The 25,709-nt window shown below is 48.7% G+C and overlaps 1 protein-coding gene and 2 non-coding genes across 3 annotated transcripts; 1 reads left to right on the top strand and 2 right to left on the bottom strand.

The window, feature by feature from the left end:
• Nucleotides 1–4,684: 4,684 nt before the first annotated feature.
• On the bottom strand, nt 4,685–24,155 carry POLDIP3 (DNA polymerase delta interacting protein 3). The gene is made up of 9 exons (XM_070411244.1): nt 24,027–24,155; nt 15,274–15,664; nt 14,496–14,582; nt 13,233–13,328; nt 12,007–12,186; nt 11,413–11,490; nt 10,803–10,932; nt 8,081–8,147; nt 4,685–6,906 (listed from the first exon to the last, which is right to left on the bottom strand). Exons 1-9 carry the CDS (start codon nt 24,083–24,085, stop codon nt 6,729–6,731), a joined length of 1,266 nt encoding a protein of 421 aa, XP_070267345.1. The 5' UTR covers nt 24,086–24,155; the 3' UTR covers nt 4,685–6,728.
• On the bottom strand, nt 19,827–19,933 carry LOC139007736 (U6 spliceosomal RNA). Its single transcript, XR_011470901.1, has one exon. It is a non-coding gene; the product is annotated as a U6 spliceosomal RNA (small nuclear RNA).
• A 311-nt stretch (nt 24,156–24,466) lies between the features above and the next one.
• LOC139007708 (U12 minor spliceosomal RNA) lies at nt 24,467–24,616 on the top strand. Its single transcript, XR_011470882.1, has one exon. It is a non-coding gene; the product is annotated as a U12 minor spliceosomal RNA (small nuclear RNA).
• Nucleotides 24,617–25,709: the final 1,093 nt, after the last annotated feature.

Here is a 25,709-nt window from a genome sequence, read left to right on the forward strand (position 1 = left end):
AGTTGTAGTTGGGAGCTGGGAGCTACGTGTTTCCATGACAACGGCGCCGCGTGGGGTTCCCACCCTTTCTTGGGCCACTTCCTTCCTTGGGCAGAATAAAGTCAGTACATAAATGTGGGAGTAAATAAAGGCGTGGACGGGTCGTTCAACCGGGGTGTGATCTCTCTCATCATTGATGTTTTTCTCTCTCCCTTTCCCTTCCTCTCTGAAGTCAATAAAAAAATATATTTTTTAAAAAGCACCGTTTTTAATTTTGATGAATTTTTGTGGATACCCAGTTGTCTTTGAAATATTTTATTTTAAGGAATATGAACTTTAAAAAAAATTTTTTTAATTGATTTTGGAGAAGGGAGAGAAATATCAATATGAAAGAGAAACATCAGTCCCTTCTGCATGCGCCCCAACCAGGGATTGAACCCACAACCTGGGTATGTGCCCCGACTGGGAATCAAACCAGCAACTTTTCAATGTGACATTCATCCAACTAAATCACACCACCCAGGGCTGAACCATTTATTAAAAAGATGATTCTTTCCTGCACTGAATTGTCTTGGCACTCTTGTTGACAATTAAATGACCAGATAGATGAGGCATTATTTCTGAACTTTCCATTCTATCCCATTGATCTATCTATATATTTTTTTGAAATTTTAAAATTGACTTTTTAGAGGGAGAGAAACATCAATTTGTTGTTCCACCTATCCGTGCACTCATTGGCTGATTCCTGTATGTGCCCTGACCGGGATTAAACCCGAAACCTTGGCAGATCAGGATGATACTTGGACCAACTGAGCCACCTGGCCAGGGCTGATCTATATTTCTATCCTTACTCTAATACTACACTGTCTTGATTACTGTACCTTTGTGGTTAAGGTTTGAACTCAGAAGTGTGAGTCCTTCAACTCTCTTCAAGACTGTTTTGGTTACTTGGTTTCTTTCAACAATGTCTTGCAGTTTTCAAAATGTAAGTTTTGCATTTATTTTGCTAAAACCTTTCTAAAAATATATTTTTATTGATTTCAGAGAGGAAGGGAGAGGGAGAGAGATAGAAACATCAATGATGAGAGAATCATTGATGGGTTGCCTCTGGCATGTCCCCTACTGGGGATCAAGCCCGCAACCCCAGACATGTGCCCTCGACTGAATGGAACCCAGGACCCTTCAGTCCTCAGGCCAACGCTCTATACACTGAGCCAAACCGGCGAGGGCCATTTTGCTAAATTTATGTATAAGTATTTTACTCTTTTTGACACTATGCTAAGTGGAATTTTTTTTTAATTTTAGAGGATGTTTATTAAAGCTGGGGACAGTGAAACAAGGAAATGAGCCTAGGCTGGGCTGCTTTGGCTTACTAAGAAGTCAGAGAAAAGGGGGCTTTGGGGACAGGTTCAGGGGGTGGAATCGTTTTCTTAACTTTTTAGATTGTTCATTGCAATTATCACCAACGGATTTTGTACCCAGTAACCTTGCTGTTTATTTGGCTCTAGTAATCTCTTAGAGGATTACTTAGCATTTTCTGTATACCAGACCATATCATCTACAAATACTTTTACTTCTTTCTTTCCAATCTGGATGCTTTTCCTTTCACCCTAATTGTCCTGGCTAGAACCTCTTGTACAATGTTAAATAGAAGTGATAAAAGCAGACATCTTTGTCTCTGATCTTAAGAGGGAAACTTTTACATCTTTAATCCAGGGATTCATTCCACGGTGACCAAAGAACATACTATAATTTCAGTTCTTTTACATTTGTTGAGATTTGTTGTATGGCCCAGGATATGATCTGTCTTTACGTATGTTCCATGGGCATTTGAAGAGTGTGTATCCTGTTGTTGGGGAGTATTCTGATTGGATCCTGTTGGTTCATGGTGTTAAATTCTACATCCTTGCTGATTTTCTTCTAATTGTTCTACCAGTTGTTAAGAGGTGTTGGAGTCTCCAAGTAAAAATGTGAATTTTCTGTTCCTTCCATTCTACTAGGTTTTGCATCATGTTTTGTAGCTCTGTTGTTTGGTGAGTACATATTTAGGATTATGTCTTCTTGGTGCAATGAACCTTTTTTCATTATGTAATGTCCTCTGTACCTGGTGATGTTTTAAAAAATATATTTCTATTGATTTCAGAGAGGAAGGGAAAGGGAGAGATGGAAACATCAGTAACGAAAGAGATTCATTTATCGGCTGCCTCCTGCACGCCACCTATTGGAGATTGAGTCCACAACCTGGGCATGTGCCCTTGACCAGAATCAAACCTGGGACCCTTCAGTCCACAGGTGGATGCTCTATCCAGAGCCAAACCGGCTAGGGCTGTACCTGGTAATTTTTGTTTAAATTATATTCAGTTGGACAGCAAAGTGCTTGGTAACTTTCTTTGCTCTGAAGTCTAATGTACCTGATATCAAATATACAGACAGTCCTCAGGTTACGTCAGACTCGACGAATGTCGTTTCATGGCCATCTCCCACTTATTTATATTAAAAAAATTCCATCATTTCAATGTATGTACTTATGTGCTTTATGTTTTTTATTATTTATTTACCATGAGTAAAGGTCAGGAATTACCTTTTAAATTTTTTTACTGTTTCACTTCATTACTGCTGTGTATGTGCTCCATGTGAGTGATGCAGGTACTTACGTAGGTGGGTTCCGACTTACAGCGAAAAGCGCCATGGGAACAGATCTGACATAACCCGAGGACCTACTGTATTACTTTATTTTGCCACTTCTTTTTTGCGTAATGTTTGCATATTTGCCATTTTCCCATCCTTTTACTTTCAACCTACTTATACCGTTATATTTGAAGTGAGTTTCTCGTGGATAGCATATAGTTAGGTCACGTTTTTTCACCCACTTTGCCAATTTCTGTCTTTCAACTGACAGATGTATTTAGACCATTTATACTTTTTTTTAAAAAAATATTTTATTGATTTTTTACAGAGAGGAAGGGAGAGAGATAGAGAGTTAGAAACATCGATCAGCTGCCTCCTGCACACTTCCCACTGGGGATATGCCCGCAACCAAGGTACATGCCCTTGACCGGAATCGAACCTGGGACCCTTCAGTCCGCAGGCCGATGCTCTATCCACTGAGCCAAACCGGTTCGGCTAGACCATTTATACTTAATGTACTTTGTGGTATGCTAGGGCTTACGTCTCATTTTTTTTGTTTTGTTTTGTTTTTCCTGATTTCCAGTAGATTGCTTGAAAATTATTTTAAAAATTCCATTTTGACTTCTCTACAGTGTTTTTGGGTGCGCTGCTTATCATTTTAGTTGTCAGTCCAATAATTACATTATACGTTACAATATACTTTGTCCAAATTTTACCAGTTTGAGAGAATTGTGGAAATCTCCCGTTTAGATCCCTTTGCTCTCTCCCATTTATAAAGCAATTGCTTTAAGTATTTCCTATGATGAAAACCACATCAATGTTATAACATTTGCTTTAACAATCAACCATAATTTAGAAAACTGGAGAAGGCAAGTATTTTATTTACCAAGGTTTTGCTATTTCTGTTGTTCCTTCTTCTTTTGTGATATTCTAAGTTTCCTTTTTAAAAATTTTTTATGTTTAGAGAAATTCAAACCATCTTTTCAGGATAGGTCTACTGGCAACAAATTCTCCTACTTTTTCTTCATCTGAGAATGCCTAACTTCTCCCTAATTCCTGAAGGATATTTTTTGCTGGGTATAGATTCTTTGTTGACAGTAATTTTCTTTTGTACATTCCTCTGACCTCATGGTTTCTGATGAGAAGTGTCACTCAAAATTTTTTTCCCTATAGGCATCATTTCTCTTGCTGCTTTCAGGATTATTTTTAGTTTTCCTAAGTATCCTTGACTTGCAGGGTCCTGGTGTGACTTTCTTTGGGTTTCTCTTGAGGTCCTGTGAGATTCTCAAATGTGCATCTTTATATCTCTTGCCATTTCTGGGGAGTATAGTGGTGGGTTGCCAGGGGCTGGGGGAGGAAGAATGGGGAGTTATTGGTTGCACAATGTGCATGTATTTAATACCAATGAAATGTACACTTAAGAATGGTTAAGTCAGCCCTAGCTGATTTGGCTCAGCGGATAGAGCATTGGCCCGTGGACTGAAGGGTCCTGGGTTCAGTTCCGGTCAAGGGCACATACCTGAATTGCAGGACTGATCCCTGGCCCTGGTCGGGGTGTGTGCGGGAGGCAACCAATCAATGTGAGAGTTGTTTCTCTCTTGTCTCTTCTCCTTTTCATTCTCTAAAAATCAATGGAAGTCCAGCTGGTGTGGCTCAGCAGTTGAGCGTTGACCTATGAACCAGGAGGTCACGGGTGCTCGGTGTTGCAGGCTCGATCCCGTGGGGTGTGCAGGAGGCAGCCATTCTCTTACTGATGTTTCTCTCTCTCTCTTCCTCTATCAAATCGATAAAAATAAAGGGTGTCCTCGGGTGAGGATTAACCACCACAAAGGAATGGTAAAGTCAGTAGAATGTAGTGTATTCATGAGGCACTTCAGGTCCAGGAGGCAGTTACTGTGCCAGGTGCTCCCACAGACACCCTGCTCACATCCTCTCAGCCGTGGAGAATCAGGTTTGGTGAGTGCTGTGAGGAACTCTGCTCCAAGGCCGGAGTTGGGAGTAGGAAAGCCAAGGCAAATGCCTGCCTCTGGTTATTAAGGCCACTTAGTAAAGCTTTTAAGAAATGACAGCTCAGAGGTAGGAATAACAAACATTTATTCAGAAATGTATAAGTAACAGAGTCTCTTCCATCCCTTAATGCCTCTTCCTCTTCTTTTGAACAAAAGAGACACAGATGGGGAACGCAGGGGAGCGGGAAGTTAAGAGGGACACGAGGATTGGCCCACCACCTTCTCTTCGATTCCATCCTGTAGACTAGGGGAGACAAACGGGCTTCACCCCACAATGTACCACATGGCTGTCCAGAGACCGGGTCCAGGTGACCAGGTGGCTGCAGCTAGCTCAACAACACTCTGCTACCAGAGCGGCCTGGCCTGGGACTGGAAGCGGGGAGGGCAACACCACGCAGGCAAGATGTTTACCACCTCTGCTCGGGGCAGAGTCTGAGCGTGGCCTACTGTGCTCCGGGCCCCAGAACGAGGCCCTACGCCTTGGATGCTCTCTTGGGCCAGGAGTTTTGGGAAAGTGTAGGAGGAATGTCTTTCAGCTGCTGAGAACTACATTTGCACCCGTTTAAAGGGGGAAAAGGGAACAAGAACTGCATTCTTTACGGAACCATAAAGGGAGCACCACCAAGCACATTCCTTGGATTTGCTGGGCCTGCTCAACCTCGGAGCTGGAGGACGGAGCTGGGTTCAAACCCCAGGCCTTCCTGCTTGACAGACTGAACTCTGAGGAAGCGTGTTTAAAGGTTTGTCTTCACTGTGCTGGCCCCAAGCAGGTCACGAGAGGCTTAGTGTCCCAGCCCCTTTCCTTTCTCGGCCTGTGCCTTTCACTGCACTTGCTACTGATCCTGTGGGGCTCCCAGAATCCCGCTCCCCAACTCTCTCCAGCTCTTCCACCTGGACTCCCTTTACAGCCCCAGCCAGCTGGCGGGGCACTGATGGTGACTCTGGAGCCATGCTGACTGGGCATTCAGGGGCTGCCCTGAGTGCTAAAGTTTTGCCCCAACTCCCTGGAACCATTCTGAGAGAGGAACCTAGTGTTTGCCTGGACGGGCTGCTTTGCTCTCTCTACTCCCTTCTTACCACCACTCCCCTCCCCCATTGCCAAGGCAGGAAAAGACCCCTCTGCTCATGGACCGATGGGCCACTTACAAAGGTGGTAGCTGCATATGTGCTCCCAGAATCCTGACTATTGTCCTGTAGACATCTGAGGCCAGAAAAAAAGAGCCAGGAGCAAGCCAATATCTCCCCTTTTAATAATCCTCCAAACCCACAGTGTCACAGAACTAGGGGAGAGCTGGCATTAACACCAGAACCAGGGTGTGATGAGCTCTGGGCTAGTGAAAACTTGAGGGACCAGCAAGCCCTCCCAGCAGTAATAACCGGAGGCCAGGGAACTGGGGTGGAGCACTGGGCCTAACCCATGGGAAAAGGACCCGTAACCTCAGGATTAACTCTGAGCTGCCCGAAACAGAAAAGGCCCTGCAGGCAAGAGCTGGGGTGCACACTTCCTGGCAGAGCAGCAGCCTCACCCTGCCCTTGCCAACAGAGCCCTCCAGACCACACTGGTGTGGAGACAATTGTGGGGAGAGGACAAGAGCCTGTGGCCTGATGCCCACCCAGGCCCCTCCACTGACCAGGCCGGAGAGTGGCACAGCTCTGGAGCTGACCCGGCTCCCATTAGGATGGCAAAACTTCCTTCTCCACTTTGTTCGAAAACTTCAAAAAATAAAACGGGAGGGAGCCCCTCACCCCTGGAAAAAACAGTATCCTCCAAACAGCCCCACTCTGTATCCCATGGAGCCACAAGAAAGGACACAGAGAATTCAGGACACCATTTCCAGGAAAGAACTTGGTTTGGAGCTGAGTTTAGGGGGAGAGACCATCTGAACAACACAAACCTACCTTGGAGAGAAGGTGGAGGGAGAAGAAACACTACAGGAAATGTTAACGTACAGAGCACAGGGTAGAACACATCACAGGAAGGCGGGTCTGTCCAGTGAGGAGCTCTTACCCCCCGCCTGGGGCCTCCAGTCCAACGGCCCATTGGTCACAAGTTTTGCTTCGGGAAACAGAGCCACCCTCCTCTGCCCCCTTCTGGCTGCCTTGCTCCCCCGCTCAAAGTTTGATTTTGAATTCTGTGGGCTGTGTGGCCACAGAGACCCCCGAGGACTTGAAGAGCGCCTTCAGGATGGTGTCGGGGTCCACCTCGGCTGGAGGGTTGGACGAGGCGGCAGAGTTCGCCCTGCGAGGCAGCTCACTCTCCTTTCTCACCGAGGGGCTGTCACTCAGCCGTCTGTGAGCAGAGAAGAGTCAAGATCCTTGTCAGTTTCCCTCAGACGCAGAGGGGCCACCGTTTATTGATCCATTACAAGCTAGGCCCCCAATGTAGTGCTCTCTGTAGCCTGCATCTCACTTCCTCTGCAGCAAACCTCCCCCCTTCTTGCTTGCGGATGAGGTGCAGCCTGCTGTCAGCTGGGGTGTTAAGTTTAGAGAACAATGCACATCCCTCAGGGATGGTCACACACATCAGCATGTTATATATTCTGAGAAGTCTTGAAGAAATAAATTTAACTCTGCTTAGCCCAATGGTTCTCAAACTTATTAGGACATAGGACCCACACTTTTCAGAATACAACTTAGTCCTGGGATACAGTTTAAGAAACTAGTCCAAATCACACAATTCAATATCCAGGGTTCACATTCTGGTCTTTTTGAATTTTGAAGTCTACTTCAGGCCTGCCCCGCACTACCCCGCCCGCCTTGGCAAGGCTAACATCCTCCCCAGGTCTCTGCCTCCTTGTCTATAAGAGGACAGCCTACACGCTAGGCACCGCAGTCCCGTGCCCGGCACGTACACCCAGATGTGTGACACAGAACAAGGGCAGCAGCCAGCACCGTCTCCATCAGAGGCAATCACAGGAGGTGGAGCTCCCTGTCCCCTTGGACAATGCACCCAGTTTTGCAAAGGGGGACACATCTGGCCTGCTCTCCACTTTCTCCTCAAGTGTGTCTAGAACAGCCGTGGGCAAACTACGGCCCTCGGGCCGAATCCGGCCCGTTTGAAATGAATAAAACTAAAAAAAAAAAAAAGACCGTACCCTTTTATGTAATGATGTTTACTTTGAATTTATATTAGTTCACACAAACACTCCATCCATGCTTTTGTTCCGGCCCTCCGGTCCAGTTTAAGAACCCATTGTGGCCCTCGAGTCAAAAAGTTTGCCCACCCCTGGTCTAGATTATAGGCTGGGAGCAGGTTGTAATGCTAGCCCGTGAGGCCAATCCCCTGTGGAAAAGACGAGACAAGCCCCTTTGCACAAAGCTGAGCACCCCGATTGCCGGCCTGCCAGAGAGCACAGGAGGTGGGATGGAGCTGTGTGCAGGCCAGGTACCGGATAGAGGTGACAAGGCAGAGTTGGCGAGGAGAGAGCCCCACCCGCCCCAGCAGGGCTGCCGTTGGGACTTACAGCAGGATGGGCTGGTCGGAGGTGATGACGTTCCCATTCATGTGAAGGTTGCACTTCATTGGTTGCCCTGAAAAACCAAGAGAAAAGGCTCTGCCACGAGACCACAGCTCTCCACACAAAAGGACAAGGCCGCCACCTGCATCACGGGGGTCAAACACCCACCGCTGGCAGCTCTAGCTTCACACTGGGGTGGAGCTGCTGGATTCCGAAGCAAAACCCAGGGACTAAGAAAATTCCAGTGTGTGAGGTCCATGAAACCTCGGCAACGACAGCACCGAGAAGCAAACTGGCAACAGACCTTGCCTCACAGCGGAGAAGAAGAGTGTGGAAGTCAGGGAGAACCAGGGCTCGGTGTGGAGCCACCCAACCTGGCTTGTGGAGCAATTAGTAAGGGAAAATGTTAGGCTATGAAATTAAGTGCAAAGAGGATTCAAAAGTATATGTACAGACTTCCACTTTGTCTATGAAAGATTAACTGTACTGAGTACTACACTCCCAGTGTACATAAAATGTGACAGGGAAAATAACAAAAGAGAATAAGATAAAGAAAAAAAATTTCTTAATGTAAACATTAGGAAATGAAGCCATACAGAAGTGACGTTTCTATCTCTCAGTGGAATGAAGTTAGTATTAATCTGAAATAGATTTGATATATTCTATCTATTGGAGATTAGATTCAAAGATACAAAAAGGTTGAAAGTAAAAGGAGATATATGTCAACCAAACAGCAACCCTAAGAAACCTGGAGTGGCGCCAAACCGGTTTGGCTCAGTGGATAGAGCGTCGGCCTGCGGACTGAAGGGTCCCGGGTTCTATTCCGGTCAAGGGCGTGTACCTTGGTTGCAGGCACATCCCCAGTGGGAGGTGTGCAGGAGGCAGCTGGTCGATGTTTCTCTCTCATCGATGTTTCTAACTCTCTATCCCTCCCCCTTCCTCTCCGTAAAAAATAAAAAAAATTAAAAATTAAAAAAAAAAAAGAAACCTGGAGTGGCTATATGAATATCAGCTAAAATAGACGTTAAAACGAAAAATGTTACTAGAGATAAAGAGGGATGTTTTATAACTCATAAAAGGGTCACTCCACTAGAAAGAAAACAATTAGAACAATTATAAACATTTATGAAACTAACAAAAGGCTCAAACACATGGAGCAAAAGCTGACAGAAGTGAAAGGAGAAGTAAACAACAGTTGAAGGTATCAGTTCTGCACGTTCAGTAATGGACAGAACCAGGCAGATGAACAAAGAAACAGAAGACTTGAACAACATAAACAACTAGACCCAACAGACATCTCCCCAATAGCAGCTAAACACATATTGTCCCACGTACCCAGGAGAAAGTTTGGAAAACTCACAAATACATGGAAATTAAACAAAACAACCCTATATAACCAATGGGTCCAAGAAGAAAAACATAGGTAACTTAGAAAATACTTTGAGATGAATGAAAAGAAAGACACAACATACCAATACTTATGAAATGTGGCTAATGCAGTGCTGAGAGATAAATATATCACTCTAAATGCATATGTTAAAAAAGGAGTGAAAAGACAAACTACATATTGGGAGGAAATATTAACAAACCATTTATCTAAGAGACCTTTATCAAGATTATATATAAAGAGCCCTGGCTGGTTTGGCTCGTGGACAGAGCAGAGCGTCAGCCTGTGGACCGAAGGGTCCTGGGTTCAATTTCGGTCAAGGGCACGTGCCTTGGTTGCAGGCTCCAGGGCGAGTGCAGGAGGCAACCAATCAATGTTTCTTTCACATCGATGTTTCTCTCTGTCTTTCCCTCTCTCTTCCACTTTCTCTAAAAATCAATGGAAAATACCCTCGGGTGAGGATAAAAAATATATATATATATTGAGAAAACAGATAAATAATAAAAAAAAGAATATATAAAGAACTCTTACAACTCAATGATAAAAGAAAATTCAAAAAATGAGCAAAGATTCTGAACAGACATTTCTCTAAGGAAGATACACAAATGGCCAAAAAGCACATGAAAAGATGCTCAACATCATTAGTTATTAGGGAAATGCAAACCAAACTCCCAGCGACTGTGTTTTCTAAGTTTCTGCCCCTCCACTGCAAGCACAGGGCCTTGCTCCACAGTAGGGACACAACACACACACCGGAAGAGCAAATGGGTGGGCAGGAGGACCGTGGCAGACAGCATTCCTCTCCCTAGGCTGCCCCGCGATGATTAATGGGGAATCTGCATTCAGTGAAATCAGTGGTTTACTCACTAGAAGCAGAGCTCACCGGGTGCCAAGAGTCAGACGAGGCTCCAGGCCATTAAGGAGCCTGTGTCCTAGCACCGAGCAGACCCACAGCTGGCTGGGGGAGGCTATGGCTCACAAGCACTGCCGAGACTCCTTAAGAGGACCACCCGTGGAACAGGTGTTCCCTGCTAGCTAGCTTAGGTGCTAGGCCAGGTGACACCCAGGGCTGTGGGACAGGAGCTGGCAGTTCAGCACCACCCAGAGACTCACCTCCCTGCCTGCTCCTGGTGCACAGAAGGCCCCAGTGGGGACTGCACAGGATGCCCCCACCCACTGCAGGGGAAGGATGCTCTGAAGGCTGCTGCCCGAAGTAAGCAGTAAGGAGCAGGGACTGCACCAGGCTGCCTGCCACCCACTGAGGGGAAGGATGCGCTGAAGGCTGCTGCCCGGCAGTAGCAGTGAGGAGTGGGAGGGAAGTAGCTGCTTTCTCTGACTCACCATCCAGACACCGGTTGTTGTATTTCTTGTATGCGGTGATGGCATCATCCTTCTTCACAAAAACCACTTCTGCTACCCCCGGATGGACCAGCCGAGCCCGCTTCAAGGCTCCACACACACAGAAAAGCTCCTGCCAAGCAGAGGGGCTGGGGTTAGGGGAGGAGTTCAGGCCATCATCCTGCCTGCCATTCACACACTGCGAGGGCTCTGGGTTGACTGGTGGTCGCACTACGGCTGAATATGCCCAAGATTTCAGGGAAGCTCCATTCTAGGGGGTGTTCTGGGGACATCCACAGGCCTCAGCATGGACCAGGAGAGGGGACAAGCTGTGCAGGCAATGAGAAATGGGCCTGAGCTTACACTCAACAAGTCACGCCTGAAGTCCTCCCGCCTCGGTGCCCACCTCCTTCCTCAATAGGGATAATAGTTATGGAATTTCTCTGAGAACTCTGGCATGAGGATGAATGTGCAGGCTTATCTGATAACAACAGTGGCTAATATGTCGCACAGGAATCTGTTAGGAATAAGTTCTGGAGCTCTCTGTGGAGTGACCAATTCCACTGACACAGAAGTGGCCGGAGACGGGGATTCTGGCAGGGCCAATACTCACAACAATGTCCTCCTCGGTGACCCTAGGGTGTAGGTTATTCACAGTCATCTTGGTCCCTTCCAAAGGGCTGAGGGCAGGCTGCCACAGACAAGAGTGTTACCAGAAGGCAGAGAACAGCTGTGCTCAACAGCAGAACTCACTCTGGGCAAGTGACCTGGAGGCCCACCTCCTATTAGAGACCTCAGCGCCCATCATGCCCCCACCCCATGCTAAGGGATGGAGCCTCTTGCTTCCAATAAGCAGAGCCTCTCAGGCGTCTGTGCCTCTGCCTGGAATGCCACTCCTACTTCAACACCCACCCCGCTCAGCCTTCCCAGCTGTGCCCAGTGGACTGAGCGGCGCTCTCCTCAGTGCTCCCGCAGATCACCAGACACAGGCTCTGTTTCCCCCACTCGCCTGCGAGCTCTTTGCGCTCAGGGGCCACTGGGTCTTGGTTTGCTCATTTGTAAAATGGGGGGTGGCAACGCGTACCTCAGAGAGGCGCTGTGAGGACGCAACAGGGTACATACAGCACACTGCCCACCCAGCACAGGCCGACTCTCAACTGGTGTGGTCACTTCCACTTCCTCTCCTTCACCTTCACCTTCACCTCACCTCAGCAGGTGGCAGCTCTTTGGGGGAATCCTCCTTGTTCACTAGTGTCCGGGACATGTTGGTCAAGGCTTTTGTTCGAACCGAGGAAGGGAGAGCAGGAGCTGTGTACGCATCATTCTGAACCACTTTGGTGAGAGGGGGGGCCTTGGACATGGAAAGCTTGGAACTGCTCAGCCCGGCCTAGACAAAGAGGCAGACAGGAACCTGAGAGGCTAGCGACTTGGATGCCCAGTTAGGGACCGACAACCCCCACCCTTGAGCCCCCCACCATTTCCCAATTCCATTAGTGGCCTGAAGCCAAAAGGCTGCCAGTGACATCCACAGGGAAGGTGCAGAAGGGGAGAGAAACACACAGCCTGCACACGTGCTCACAGAAGCCACTTTCCAGGGTTAGCAGCCCTTGGTGAGAAGCTTACACGCAGCCCTGACCAGGATCCACAGGCTCACTCATACTGTTTAGACCTCGTTTACCTAAACGAGGCATGCGGCCCGCCGGCCGCGAGTTTAACATGCTTTAGACTTTATAAAAATCCAACAATTTGGGGCTGGTCGGAAGGTCAAAAGCTTGGGATTCCCACATATGCTTCTATCACAATGACTGACCAGCTCCAGGCTGGCTGGGCCTAAGAACCCACTCTCAAGAAGGCCCAGACTCCCAGTTTTCTGGCCCCTGTTCTGGCTCTACAGGGGCACCAGAAACAGGCCTGGCCCTAGCAGCTCCCGGAATGTCATGGAACATGCAGACATCCTTGATGTTCCCGATGCTGCTTTCTTTCCTGTTCTGCCTGTACCTGACCAGTATCCTAGTTATCAAGCTTTTCTTGTAAGACTGCACCAGTGGGTAAGGTTCGGATTGTTTTGCTCACACACTAACCAAGGAATCAGATTTAAGAACGGAGGAGAGGGGAGCATGTACAATGTCCTGCGGCAAATGGAAGAACATGGATCCCTCCTGTGGGTCATCACGTTTCTCATGAAGCGTCTCAAACCTGAATCAATGGGGAGCTGGAGCTCTGCACCTCACGACCTGTGGGATCTTGAACAAGTCACTGGACACTCTGGTCTCAGTATTGATAAAATGAGGGGCTGGGCTAGTTCCAGTTCTGAAAATCTTAAGACCCAAATGAAGAAATATATCTGAGTCGAAAGGCCAATTCTCCACCACCTCTACCATCCAACTAATCAGACACACACAGCGAGTGTTGGCAAAACATGAAACACCCTACCATGTGGTGGAGAAAGCTGCTGGAGGTTGCCAATTTCATCTGTTTACTAGGAATGGGAGCTGCAATGTCATCATCTTCATCCAGGTCATATAAATTCTGAAAATAAATCAATATAAACCAATGTGGCATACAGGCTGCCAACAGCATTTGGAGCGAGGACAGCAGGGAGAGGGCTGCTGGAGCAATGGAGGTGGAGGGAGAAGCGGGCGTGAGGGTGCCTGAGGAGCTGAGTGAGGCTCAAGTCCTGACAGGTGGCTCCCTGCCCACAAGGGCAGAGGAAGTGCTGCAGCTTCCAGGTACATCCTTTCTACCAGTGGACGATGCCTAGGAAGAGCCCCCAAATGTGTGCGTATATGCTGTGGCTAGGAAAGCCCCGCCCTGGCACTCTGGCCCAAACCCTAGAAAGAACATTACCCACAAAGATGTTCAGAGAATTTCTAACAGTGAAAAGTACAGTAAAATGGTTTAAATCAACTGGAACGTCAACTCAATGGATTATGCCAAGGGTCCTCAAACTTTTTAAACAGGGGGCCAGTTCACTGTCCCTCAGACCGTTGGAGGGCCGGACTATAGTTTAAAAAAAAAACAACTATGAACAAATTCCTATGCATACTGCACATATCTTATTTTGAAGTAAAAAAAAAAATGGGAACAAATACAATATTTGTATTTGCATGTGGCCCACGGGCCGTAGTTTGAGGACCCCTGGATTATGCGGTTATTAACCAGTTAACTGACACGCGTCCAAAATGGAAACCATCCCGCTTGCGTCTATAGACGCTTATGGCGAACCGAGGGTTCAAAACGTTGTTTACAATAAATGTGAAAACAGAAAAATGCTTGTTATAAAGTGAAAAAAGAATGATACAAAAATGGATTAAAAATATAACCACAACTACAACTATGCAATAATTAAATAATAATGACATTTAAAAAACAGGAAGAACCAGGGCAGAATTTCTACAATGGTTGGCTTAGGAGAATAGGAGCGTAGAAACTTCTTCCTAATCTTTCTCTGGTTTGTAAATTTTCTGTATTAAGCACATATTAATTAAAAAAATTTTTTTTCAATTTGCTTCTGCCTCTTATGCCTCTCTCCTCAGTTTTAAAATTTCTTCTTAAAACTCATAAAGTACAAGTCAAATGTAATCTCTCCCAATTCTTCAAATTGTGAACCTTAAAGTAGCATCAGTTAATCCACCCAGCAGGTCCAATCAAAACACATTTGTACACACACGTCCAGAACACACGCACACACTCTACCTGTCTCCCCTGGTGATTGTTGACGACGTTAATCCTCATTCCAGCAGGATGGGCATGAGGCGGTGTCATGGCCTTCTGCTGTGGGACCTAGAAACACCCGCTGGTCACAATCCATCACACAGGGCCCACATATTCTCTGCGGTCACTGAACTTGAACATGAGGGGCACTCAGTTTGGTCTTTGGTAAAAGGCCCTACAGAGCGCCTCAGTCCAAAACAGGAGAGTGACAGGAAGCCTCGTCGTCCCAGAGATCCCCTGGCAAGGCACGTGTGGGGCTCAATGCCTGCTCCCTGCTGCCTCTGTTCCTGTTACCACAGCGTGTGGAGATGAAATGATCTTCTCCCCGTTCCCTTTGGGGTGCTGGCTGTGCAGGTGGCCAGGGCACTGTATGAGGAGCTGTGTAACTCTGGGCATAGTTCACATCTCCGGGACCGAGGTTCTTAGATAAAGCTGAGGTAATAACCCCGGGGCTGCAGTGAGCAATATAGTAAGTAGGGGAGGTCATATATGGTAGGTGCCTGCCAGGTAGCACATGCTCCATAAATGTTTTGTCCCTTCCCCTCTCTTCCCTCCACCGCTAGCTCACCTGGGAAAGTCACCTCATTTCACTGGACCTCCCCAACTTTTATATAAAACGGGGCAATACTTTGCCTTCCTCATATGGTTACTACACAAACCCAGGAATGTTATGTTCCCCAAACATTCCTGAGCCCTGCTCCCTGCCAGAATCTATAGTTGTTGCTGGCTTCCTGGGATTTATGACAAGAGCCATACCTACCTGGATGGTTTTAGTGAGCTTCAGAGCTGGAGTCACCGTCCCGATGGGGGGGCTCATGAAGGAAGCAGGGGAACTCCGCTTCAAGCTGAGCTTCTCCCGGGCATCAGCTACCTGGTGGGGCCTCTGGGGAGCCATGCCCTGCTGCTTGCGGGAGTTCAACATCTCTCTGGCATCCTGCACTTTCCCTTTGATCCGGAAACGAGCATCTTTCTGCAGAAGCTTTTCTCGGGCATCCTTGACTCCCAGCTTGAGCCGGGCATCCGAGAGGCCGATCTTCTGCCGGGCATCAAACTTCTGCTGGAAGGTGGCTGTGCGTGCTGGCTGGCTGAGGAAGCTCTGCTGGATCCCAAAATAAGATCGGATACCTCCAACTCCTGGTCTGACACTGAGCCTGCAAATAAAAATTGTCACATTAAGCCCAGCCGGCGTGGCTCAGTAGTTGAGCATCAACCTATCAACCAGGAGGTTTCGGCTCCATCCCCGGTCAGGGCACGTGCCCGGGTTGCAGGCTTGATTTTGGGGGGGGGGGGGGGGGGGGGGGGGCGGCAGCTCATCAGTGATTCTCTCTCATCGTTAATGTTTCTATCTTTCTCTCCCTCTACCTTCCTCTGTGAAATCAATAAAATAAAATAATTTTTTAAATAAAAATTTTCATGCTTATGTGAATTCCTCATGTGCATGTATTAAAATTTTATTTTCTTCTATTAATCTGTCTCTGTTAATTTGATTAGCCCAGCTAGAAGAACTTCAAAGGTGGAGGAAAAGTATCATATATATACTAGAGGCCTGATGCACGAAATTCGTGCAAGGGGCTCAGCCCTCGCAGCCCCAGCTTCGTCTGGAAGGTCGTTCAGCTGTCTGGTCTAATTAGCATATTACACTTTATTATTATAGAAGATAGATTTTTAGCCCCCACTGGTTTTATTTAATGATTTCAACTCCCTACATCTGTTGATGATGCCCATCACAGAAAAGTAACAGACTATCAGTTCACACCAGGATCTACTACTGAAGGCCTACTCGTTAAATAAGGAAAAAATATTTTGATCAATACGTAAGGTCCAGACAGATAAAACTGAAGTTAGCAGAAAGTACTCCAGATGAATCCTTCACTCATCAGGCACTGAACCCCTCCGAAGCCAGAGGCCCTGGGCCCAGCAATCAAGTCACCAAAAGGGCACGGCAAGGAGCAGGTCTCCTGGGGCTCTGACTTGGGGGTGGAGGCATACAGACACCCACATAACCACCAGACTCCTGTTCTAGGAAAGTCCAAAGTCTGTGGGGACACCACAAGCAAGTGGATGCCTGCAGGTGGTGGGCAGGCTTAGAGGCCAGGGTGTCTGGAAAGAGAAGTGAGTCAAGGGCATTCTAGGCAGACTATGGAAATGTCCACTACGGCCCAGCTGGGGGCTTCTTGCTCTTGCAGTGCTGGCAGCAGGAGACAGTAAGCTCCCCACCTCCCATTCCTTCACTTCCCCCCTATCACTTCCACAGCTGGACAAAGCTTCCATTAAGGCACTTACCATGCTGCATCACAGTGACTTGTTTACAAGCCTGCATCTCCTGGGATGGACTAAGAGCATCACAGTGACTTGTTTACAAGCCTGCATCTCCTGGGATGGACTAAGAGCTTCGCAGGGGCACACTCTGCAGTTCCTGACCGGTGTCATCCCGGCACCAGGGGAATGACAAAGGCTCAAACAGCTTTTTGATCCTGATCCAGGGAAGTGTCAAGGCCCCTACGGGGCTCCTATCAATCATTAACCTTCCAGGCTCACAATGGCTGTTAGTTGCCATCACCTCATCTCCTCTGTAAGAACTAAATCACAGCACTAGTAGCATGGTTGGGACTGGACACCAGGTCCACCTGACTCCAGAGCCCACAATCTTTCCATTATAACAGGCCCAAGCTTCCCTCCTTCCTACTCAAGCCCCAGGGGAGGTGAGAGAGAAGTGATGGCTGCCCCTGAAAGCAGTTCTCCTAGAGAAGACTGCCTCCACCGACCAGTCCAACAACCTGTTGTGATCCTGGCTACTAATTGCTCCTCCCTGCTCCTACCCATGCAGCCAGGGCACACAGAGTAACCCAGGGCTTGACCCTAAAAGTGGGACCCACAAGGATCTTGCCTGCTGCCAGGTAGGGGCATTACAAATGGAACCAGGCTGCATAAACACCGACAGTGGGAGATGTCACTGATGAGCACGTCCACCAGTGGGGGTCAGACACACCCTAATCCCAACCTGAGAAGGTCCTGAAGATTTCCTATCTTCGTCTGCCTTCTCCACATCCCACCTCCTCCCATCACCAGGGCACCCTCATTAGCAAAGGTTCCTGATATTTATAACTAAAGGAGGGAAGATGCTCTTATCATGTGATACTCCGTGATTTTACAATACCATGAAATTGGGCAAATCTAGCCACCATGCCATCAATTACACTTTCAATAAAGAAAACAATGCCCATAAACAGGGGGCAAAAAGATAACCAACTGAAAGTGATTATTTTGAATAACTAAAGGAACAATGAGCTTCTTTTTTTTTTTTCCAGAGTAGCTTCTATTCACTATCACCAAAATCTGAAAACACACCAAATGCCAATCACCAGGTGAATGGATATACACTGTGATATATTCATACAATGAAATATTACTCAGCGGTAAAAAGGAATGAACTATTGACACACCAAGTAACACAGATGAAGCTCAAAAACAATGTGCTGAGTAAAAGAAGCCAGACATTAAGAGTTCATACTGAAAGACTCCATCTCTATGAAGTTCTAGAAAAGGCAAGCATCTACCGCAAGCATGTCAAACTCCAAGGCTAACAGGGGCCAAATAAATGAGGCATGTGGCCCGAGGGCTGTGAGTTTGACATGCTTGATCTATAGTAATAGTAATCAGATCAGTGGCTACAGAGAGAACAAGATTCTTGAAAACAAATTTCATATACCTGAACAGAGAATGGAGAAGGGGCAGATTAGTAAACTGACTTAGGAAGGGCTATGGAGAGTAGCCTCTATAACCTTAATTTATTCATATTTCTCAACAGTTTTCCTCTCTGATGATCAGTAATGGCTCTTAAGTGCTCTACTGAGAATTCACAGGAGTCTATGGTTGATAAGCAATGTCTGCCATGGCCACATAGGGGCAACTGCTATCAGGGTGTACGAAAGATTTTATAAAGATGATCTCAACTAACAGTCCTGAGCACTTACTAAAGGTCCATAGATTTTGACACACCTCCTTTAACCCTCACATCTCTGAGAATTAGGCTATTATCCACATTTTATGGAGGAGAAAACTGAGAATCCCAAATCACAGAGCTATAATGGTGAAGGCTGGATTTGAACTTCACTGTATCTAGGCAAAGTCCTAATAAATTAAGCATGGGTCAAAAATAAAGGCCAGACTTTGAAGAGCAAAGGAAGGGTGAGTAGTACTGTCGCCGGCTAAGGAAAATCTCAGGACTTCAGTCATGTCGAGGGAGAAAGCACTCTCTCTAGCGACTGGAGGGTGCGTGTGCACCGAGGATGTCCACATGCTGGGGACCCACACTCCATGCTGCCTGTCAGGCAAGAAAGACCACCAGAACACCAGCCTGGTGCTAGTGTTTTACCCACTGAACAGCGCAGAAGGTACTTTTGGGGGAGGGAGGTGATGTAGTTGTGGTGAGTAAGCCACTTTCCTGCAATTCCATGCCTTCAGTTCCCAGGCTACACCAGTTCTTTTCAACTCCTGTCATGAACGGCTTTAGGGGGTTCAGTGTTCAGGCTTTTTATAATCACTGCTCCTCTTCCTGCATGAAAAGACAGCTATTCGTCCCAGCAGGTAGCAGTAGTGGTTATAAAGCAGGCATTAGTCATCAGGAATTTTCCAAATAAACATTCCTGCTAGAAGCAGGTCTCTAAAACAGTCAATTATGTTACCTCCTGCCCCAAGAACTGCTGAGGTTCCCTAACAAAGCCCAACTTCCCTCAGTGGAGTCCCTGGTCTGCCCCAACTTCGGCCTGCAGCCTCACCTCCAAATGCAGGCTATCAGAGGTTCCTGAAACACATCCTGCACTTCGGGCCTCAGTAAATGTTTGCACAGGGGAGAGGGACATTTTGAGCAAGTCTCTTAACAGCCCCACCCTGTCACACCCACAACAGTGCACCGCCCACCGCACTGCGTCAGCCACTCGCCAGGCATCCCCCGGGTCTTGGGAAGAGTACTGTGGATTAAGAGGGCAAATGCCCCACTGGAGTCTGAGCTCTTTCTCCCAAACCCTGACCGGAGCCGGGACACGAGCGATGCCCAGAGGGTTTGTCTGGGGCTAGGAAGGCCTCACTCTCTTGGCTCTATCTGGAGGGCAGAGTGGCAGCTGACTCTGGACATAAGTCCAGCCCCAAGGATTCAGGCCAACGATGGGGCATGGATTATTATCAAGTGGATGTTAACCCATGGGGATCTCTGGGTTAGAGAACATGCGTGTTGAGGTCATCTTTATAGGGAGAAAACACAGTTTCATTCCATTACCCTGGGTCAATTCTGAATTAGCTACTTGATTATTTTTTAAAAATATGGAACACTTCACAAATTTGCGTGTCATCCTTGTGCAGGGGCCATGCTAATCTTCTCTGCATCATTCCAATTTTAGTATATGTGTTGCCGAAGCGAGCACTGAATTTAGGTAGGGACATAAAGAAAAATAACAGCTGAAACCGGTTTGGCTCAGTGGATAGAGCGTCGGCCTGCGGACTGAAAGGTCCCAGGTTCGATTCCGGTCAAGGGCATGTACCTGGGTTGCGGGCACATCCCCAGTGGGAGATGTGCAGGAGGCAGCTGATCGATGTTTCTAACTCTTTATCTCTCTCCCTTCCTCTCTGTAAAAAATCAATAAAATATATTTAAAAAAAAAGAAAAATAACACACTACCCTCTTACCTTCCAAGAGAGTCTTGTGCAGATGCTGCATTTTAAATACCAATTCTTTCCCTCTAAGTTATGTAGTAACTACTTTTCCTGTTTTAGGCATACATTTCCCTCTCCTATTTCAACAGACAAACAAGCACTGAGGACCCAGACCAACCAGGGCCCTGGCTAAACTGAAAAGCTCTCCAACTCCCACCCTCCCTGGTTCCAAGGACCCTCAGTCAGGGCATGTGGCCCGGGGCTGCTCAGCTCCCACACACTCAAGGCCCAACTTTCCCACTAAGGTGCCTGCCAGCTTCATCTAACACATCGACGCAGTGCAGACAGCTATCCCGAGGGTTAAACTAATCAAACCAGATGTTGTCTTGACTCACTCAATCGCGATGCTCTCACATCTAAAGGAAGAAATGACCAGCTGGTGCCCAGTGCTGTCCTAAGGAGACTCATCCATGGGTCTTGAGCAACCGAAGTCACTAGAGATGTGCTATGTGTGGGGGAAAACAGTGCTTCACCATGGCCTGGGTGAAGGAGCACTCAAAACTACCCCCTCCCTGTCTATAATTTCAAATTAATCAAGAAAACCTCCGAAAATTAATTGGAGTCCAGGTAATAATAATGATAGTGGCCCCTTTCCTGACTTACAAGGTGCAATGAACATGAAACAGAAAGGCTGTTCTTAAGTACAAGCATTCCATGCCATGTGGGGAAAGAGGCTATTTACACTTCCACAGGCTGTCTATGTCCATCAAGAGGAAAGACATTTTCTGAGATAATCACAGGTTCTTCCTAAAGTATTAAGATAAAAGTTCCTGGGACATCCACGCAATGTGAAACCAAAGTTCCGAGGAAGGAATCTCCTAGTAAACATGTAGAATAGACTGTATTTACTGTTCAGAACTTTTACATTTCTTGACACGACTCCCAGACCTAGCTTTTCTCTTTGTTGGCTGTGCAAGTAAAATAAAAATGGACACCTAGCTGGTTTGGCTCAGTCGATAGAGAATCGGCCTGCAGTCTAAAGGGTCCCAGGTTCAATTCCGACCAAGGACACATGCCCAAGTTGTGGGCTCAATCCCCAGTGGGGGATGTGCAGGAAGCAGCTGATCTATGATTCTCTCTCATCATTGATGTTTCTCTCTCTCTCTCTCTCTCTTTCTCTCTCTCTCCCTTCTTTTCTGAAATCAATAAAAATATACTAAATAAGAATCGAGGCCAGTCCGTCAGTGCTGTCAGCCGCCCAGGACTGCAGCTGCTTGGGTTGATCTTCATCTTTCACAACCACAGGCCGCAGCAGCAAAGGATGAACGGAGCTCTGGGGAAGGCGCTGTGTTTGAAGAACGTATCATTTTTAAGAAAGCCTTACCCCTCTTAAGATTCAAAACTTCCGAACTGCGGGGGGCATTCCGCTGCGTGTCAGCCGGATCCACAAGCCCAAGCCCACCCATGGCACCGAAGACACAAGCACCCAATTCAAGCACAAGAGCCCAAGACGACGACGGGACAGTGAAACTGAGAGCCATTAATCTGGGGGCAGATTGTGAACATTCACACGACTGCCTATGACATGGCGCTGGCAGAGTTATGCCCAATATGCTCACAACCTCTGCAACATCTCTCCATTAAAGTGGAGGAGAGGTCTGAAGGCTGTCTGTGCACGAACTATTCTTGGTGTGGTAGGGTGCTCTGCTTTGTTGATAAATGAGATTTTGAGATATAATCTACATGTGGTAAAATTCACCCTTTTTAGATATATACTTTGCCACAATCAAAATATAAAACTTTCATTAACCCCAACAGTCCCCTGGTGCCCAGGTGTAGTCAATCTCCTCCCCTCTCCCCTTCAAGTCCCTGGCAACTGCCGATTTCCTGTCCCTGTTGTTTTAGGTTCTCCAGAACATCATGGAGGAGACTCATACAATATGTAGCTGTTTGGCCTCTTTCACTTGGCACGATGTGTTTAAGATTTATCCATGTTTTTGTAAGTGTTTTATTACTGAGCATGGCATTAAATGGTGGATTTTAATTCAATAAATAAATAAAAACGGAGTTTCCAGCAGATTTAACTCAAACACAGCAGGCAGTCGTTTCTTCCACATCTGTCTCTGCCTGCATTCCCCCAAGCCAGTCCGCACATCACAGCGGAGCAACCCTCTCCCACTGGAAACTGCTAACGTCCACGGCGCGCTCAGCACTCAACGGACACGTCTGAAGAACTTTAGGTATTAATCCACCGGTGCTGGCGATAGCCATGAAGTCAGGACTGCCCACACTTTATCGATAAGGAAATGGTAAGTAACCTGCACAGACCAATGGCAAGTGGGAGAGGCAGGGGGCTGAGCTCTGCAGTCTGACTCTGGGCCCCACTGCAGCCCAGCATGTCCCCGGGGGAGGGGCCTGGCTTCCAGCTTTTAGGGCGCACGATAACTGCCCCACTTGCTAGCACTTACTACCCGGTGCAAACTTGAAAGCATACGCTCTTATTCTTACATTCACACCTCAGTGATCTACCAGAACCTCCCTTACAACTGAGGAAGCTGCCCAGCTCAGTCATCTGGCCGGGGAGGCCCCGGACCCAGCGGGGCTGCGTGCACACCCCGTCCCGGGGCTTCCCACGGATTCACCACCCGCTTCCCTGCTGCCCCGCCCACCGCCCCACGCGAGGCTCTGCACATCCCTAGGCGAACAGCGCAGACCCGCAGACAGAGGCCCTGCCGCCAGCAACCACCCAGCAAACCCGTGAAACCAGGACGCGTCCACAGGCGGCAGAGGACCCGGCGCCAACGCCACGCCCGTTCCTCGAGGGCAGGACCCAGGAGAGGAACTGAGGGAATTAATACCGAGGGCGGGTCGTGGGCCAGAAGCCGGTGAGGTGCGGGCCGCCGAGCCGGGGCGGGGGCGGAGGGACTCACTTTATTTTTATTTTTTGATGGGACTCATTTTAGACAGCAGGGGAAAGAGGCTATTTTCTAGCTTCAGGCACCGGGAGGCATTAAAAAACAACGGTGCGGAACACCTTCACGGCCTGGCTGTTTACAAACAGTCCAGCCACGGCAACGTGGGCAGGAAACCCCGTGCCGGGCCCCCCGCTCCCGACACAGGGCGGCCCGCGGGCCCCGAGAAAGTCCGGGGCGCGGACGGCACGTCGCCGCCGCAGCCCCCCGCCCCCCGGGTTTCCTCCCCCGCCGAGGCCCCTCGGGCAGCAACTTCACGCGCAGCCCCGCTCGCCGCGGCCTCGGACCCGGCGCTCTGCCCCTGCCAGCCTCGAGTCCGCATCTGTAAAATGGGGACAACCCGCCGGCCGGGCCGGGAAAACGCCAACGAGACAGTGTCCTCGGGCGCTCGGGGTCCCCGACACGCCGCACACGCGGGGATGGGGGCGAACAGCGGCGGCGCGGGGAGGGCGGTCCCCGCAGAGTCCGGGCAAGTCACGGGCCCGCCGCAGTCCAGTCGTCTAACTCCAGGGCCGAGCGGAGGGCGCGGGGAGCGGGGCCCGAGCGCCCGTCTTCTCGGGAGGAGGCTGCGCCGGGGAAGCTCTCGGGACCCGGAGGGCAGCTCCGCCCCCTGAGGGCGCCCCTCGGCCGCTCCCACAGGCCGCGTACCCCGGCCCCGCCGCCGCCAGCGGCCACGCCAGCCTCCCCTGGCCCGCGAAGCGACCGTGCCTGCAGCCAGTGGGCGGCCGGACGGCCGGGCCTGTGTCGGCGGCGGCGGCCGGGCCAATGAGCGGCGCGGCTCCGGCAGGGGGCGGGCGCAGGAGGCCCTCCGTCGCCCCGGGCCGCTCCCCCTCCACCCCGAGCCGCGCTAAGCCACGGGCCCTAAACCCCGAAAGGAGGAAAGGCCGCTTACCGCCCCTTTGCCGCAGCTCCCCGTTTCCTGATAAGCTCGTCCAGGGAGATGTCCGCCATCTTGCACCACGGAGCAGCTCGGATTCCCTCACTCCTCGAGACCGCCCCTTCAGCCGCTACTGAGGAGCTGTTTCCGGCGTTTCCTTGACGAATTCTCGCGACAGTTCAAAGTAGACAAGAACAGGAAGGGGCGGAGCGCTCCCCGTGAGACTTAGCGGCGCTAGCCGCTTATCTGCATACGAAGTGTGAGGTCATTATCATTCTCTATTCTCCCCCCCCATCCCCCGGACAAATAAAACGAAAAGCGACATAAAATATTAACTACTGTTAAGATCAACTTTAAAGGGACGGGGATCTCAGTTCAACGGTGAACTTTTACACTCACCGTAGCACTAATGAGATTCGGAATCACCATGTAGCGAGGAACGGACGCGCTCCTTTATGCCTTAAACTTATGAGTAAGGAAAATAACGATTCGGGGTGACGCCCGAATCCTCACTGCTAATGTGAGACGAATTTTTGAGCGGGTAAAGGTTGCCCCTGAGGTGACCCGCCTACTTTGCGGGATGCCTGGGTGCTGCGATCTGCCCGACCCCCTCACGCTTAAAGGACAGGCTGGTGGGAAGGCAGCGGAGTAGCTGGGGGGTTGGTGTCTGTCTCTTGGGGAACCTCGAAACGGCGGCACACAGCAGGCGCCCCCTTTGTGGCGTATTAACAGGCAGTGCACACCGGGGTGACAATTGGAGGGCCGCCTGGCTCAGTCCCAGAGCCACACTGGGCCCTGCAGATGCAAATAGCTTCATGCTTTATGAGCTGTTAATTATTTTCTTAGTCCAACACTGCGAGTGGAGTTATGTAATTTTTTTTTTTTTTTTTTTTAATTTTGACATTGGCCCTAGCCGGTTTTCCCCAGTGGATAGAGCTTCGGTCTGTGGACTGAAAGGTTCCGGTTCGATTCCAGTCAAGGGTACATGCCCGGGTTACCGGCTCTATCCCCAGTAGGGCGCGTGCAGGAGGCAGCCAATCAATGATTCTCACTCATCATTGATGTTTCTCTCTCTCCCTCTCCCTTCCTCTCTGAACTCAGTAAAAATGTATTTTAGCAGAAGCCGGTTTGGCTCAGTGGATAGAGCGTCGGCCTGGGGACTGAAAGGTCCCAGGTTCGATTCCAGTCAAGGGCATGTACCTGGGTTGCGGGCACATCCCCAGTAGGAGATGTGCAGGAGGTGGCTGATCGATGTTTCTCTCTCATCGATGTTTCTGACTCTCTATCTCTCTCCCTTCCTCTCTGTAAAAAATCAATAAAATATATATTTTTTAAAAAATGTATTTTAAAAGTATGAAAAAGTCCACTTTAAAGAAAATAAAAATAAATTGTGACTTTGGTTAATGAGTTATGTGCACTTGACAGAACATCACACTACAATTAAAAATCTGGCATCAGGCCCAACTGGCGTGGCTCAGTGGTTGAGTGTCGACCGGCCTATGAACTTGGAGGTCATGGTGCAATTCTCAGGGCACAGGCCTGGGGTTGCGAGCTCGATCCCCAGTGTGGGGCATGCAGGAGGCAGCTGACCAATGATTCTCTCGTCATTGATGATTCCATCTCTCTCTCCCTCTCCCTTCTTCTCTGAAATAAAATAATTAAAAATCTGGCACCAGAAGCTCCATGGAAAAACTGGAC

This window comes from Myotis yumanensis, unplaced genomic scaffold (assembly GCF_028538775.1).
Source record: "Myotis yumanensis isolate MYYU_CA2020_CCGP unplaced genomic scaffold, mMyoYum1.0.hap1 SCAF_3, whole genome shotgun sequence".
Taxonomy (NCBI): domain Eukaryota; kingdom Metazoa; phylum Chordata; class Mammalia; order Chiroptera; family Vespertilionidae; genus Myotis; species Myotis yumanensis.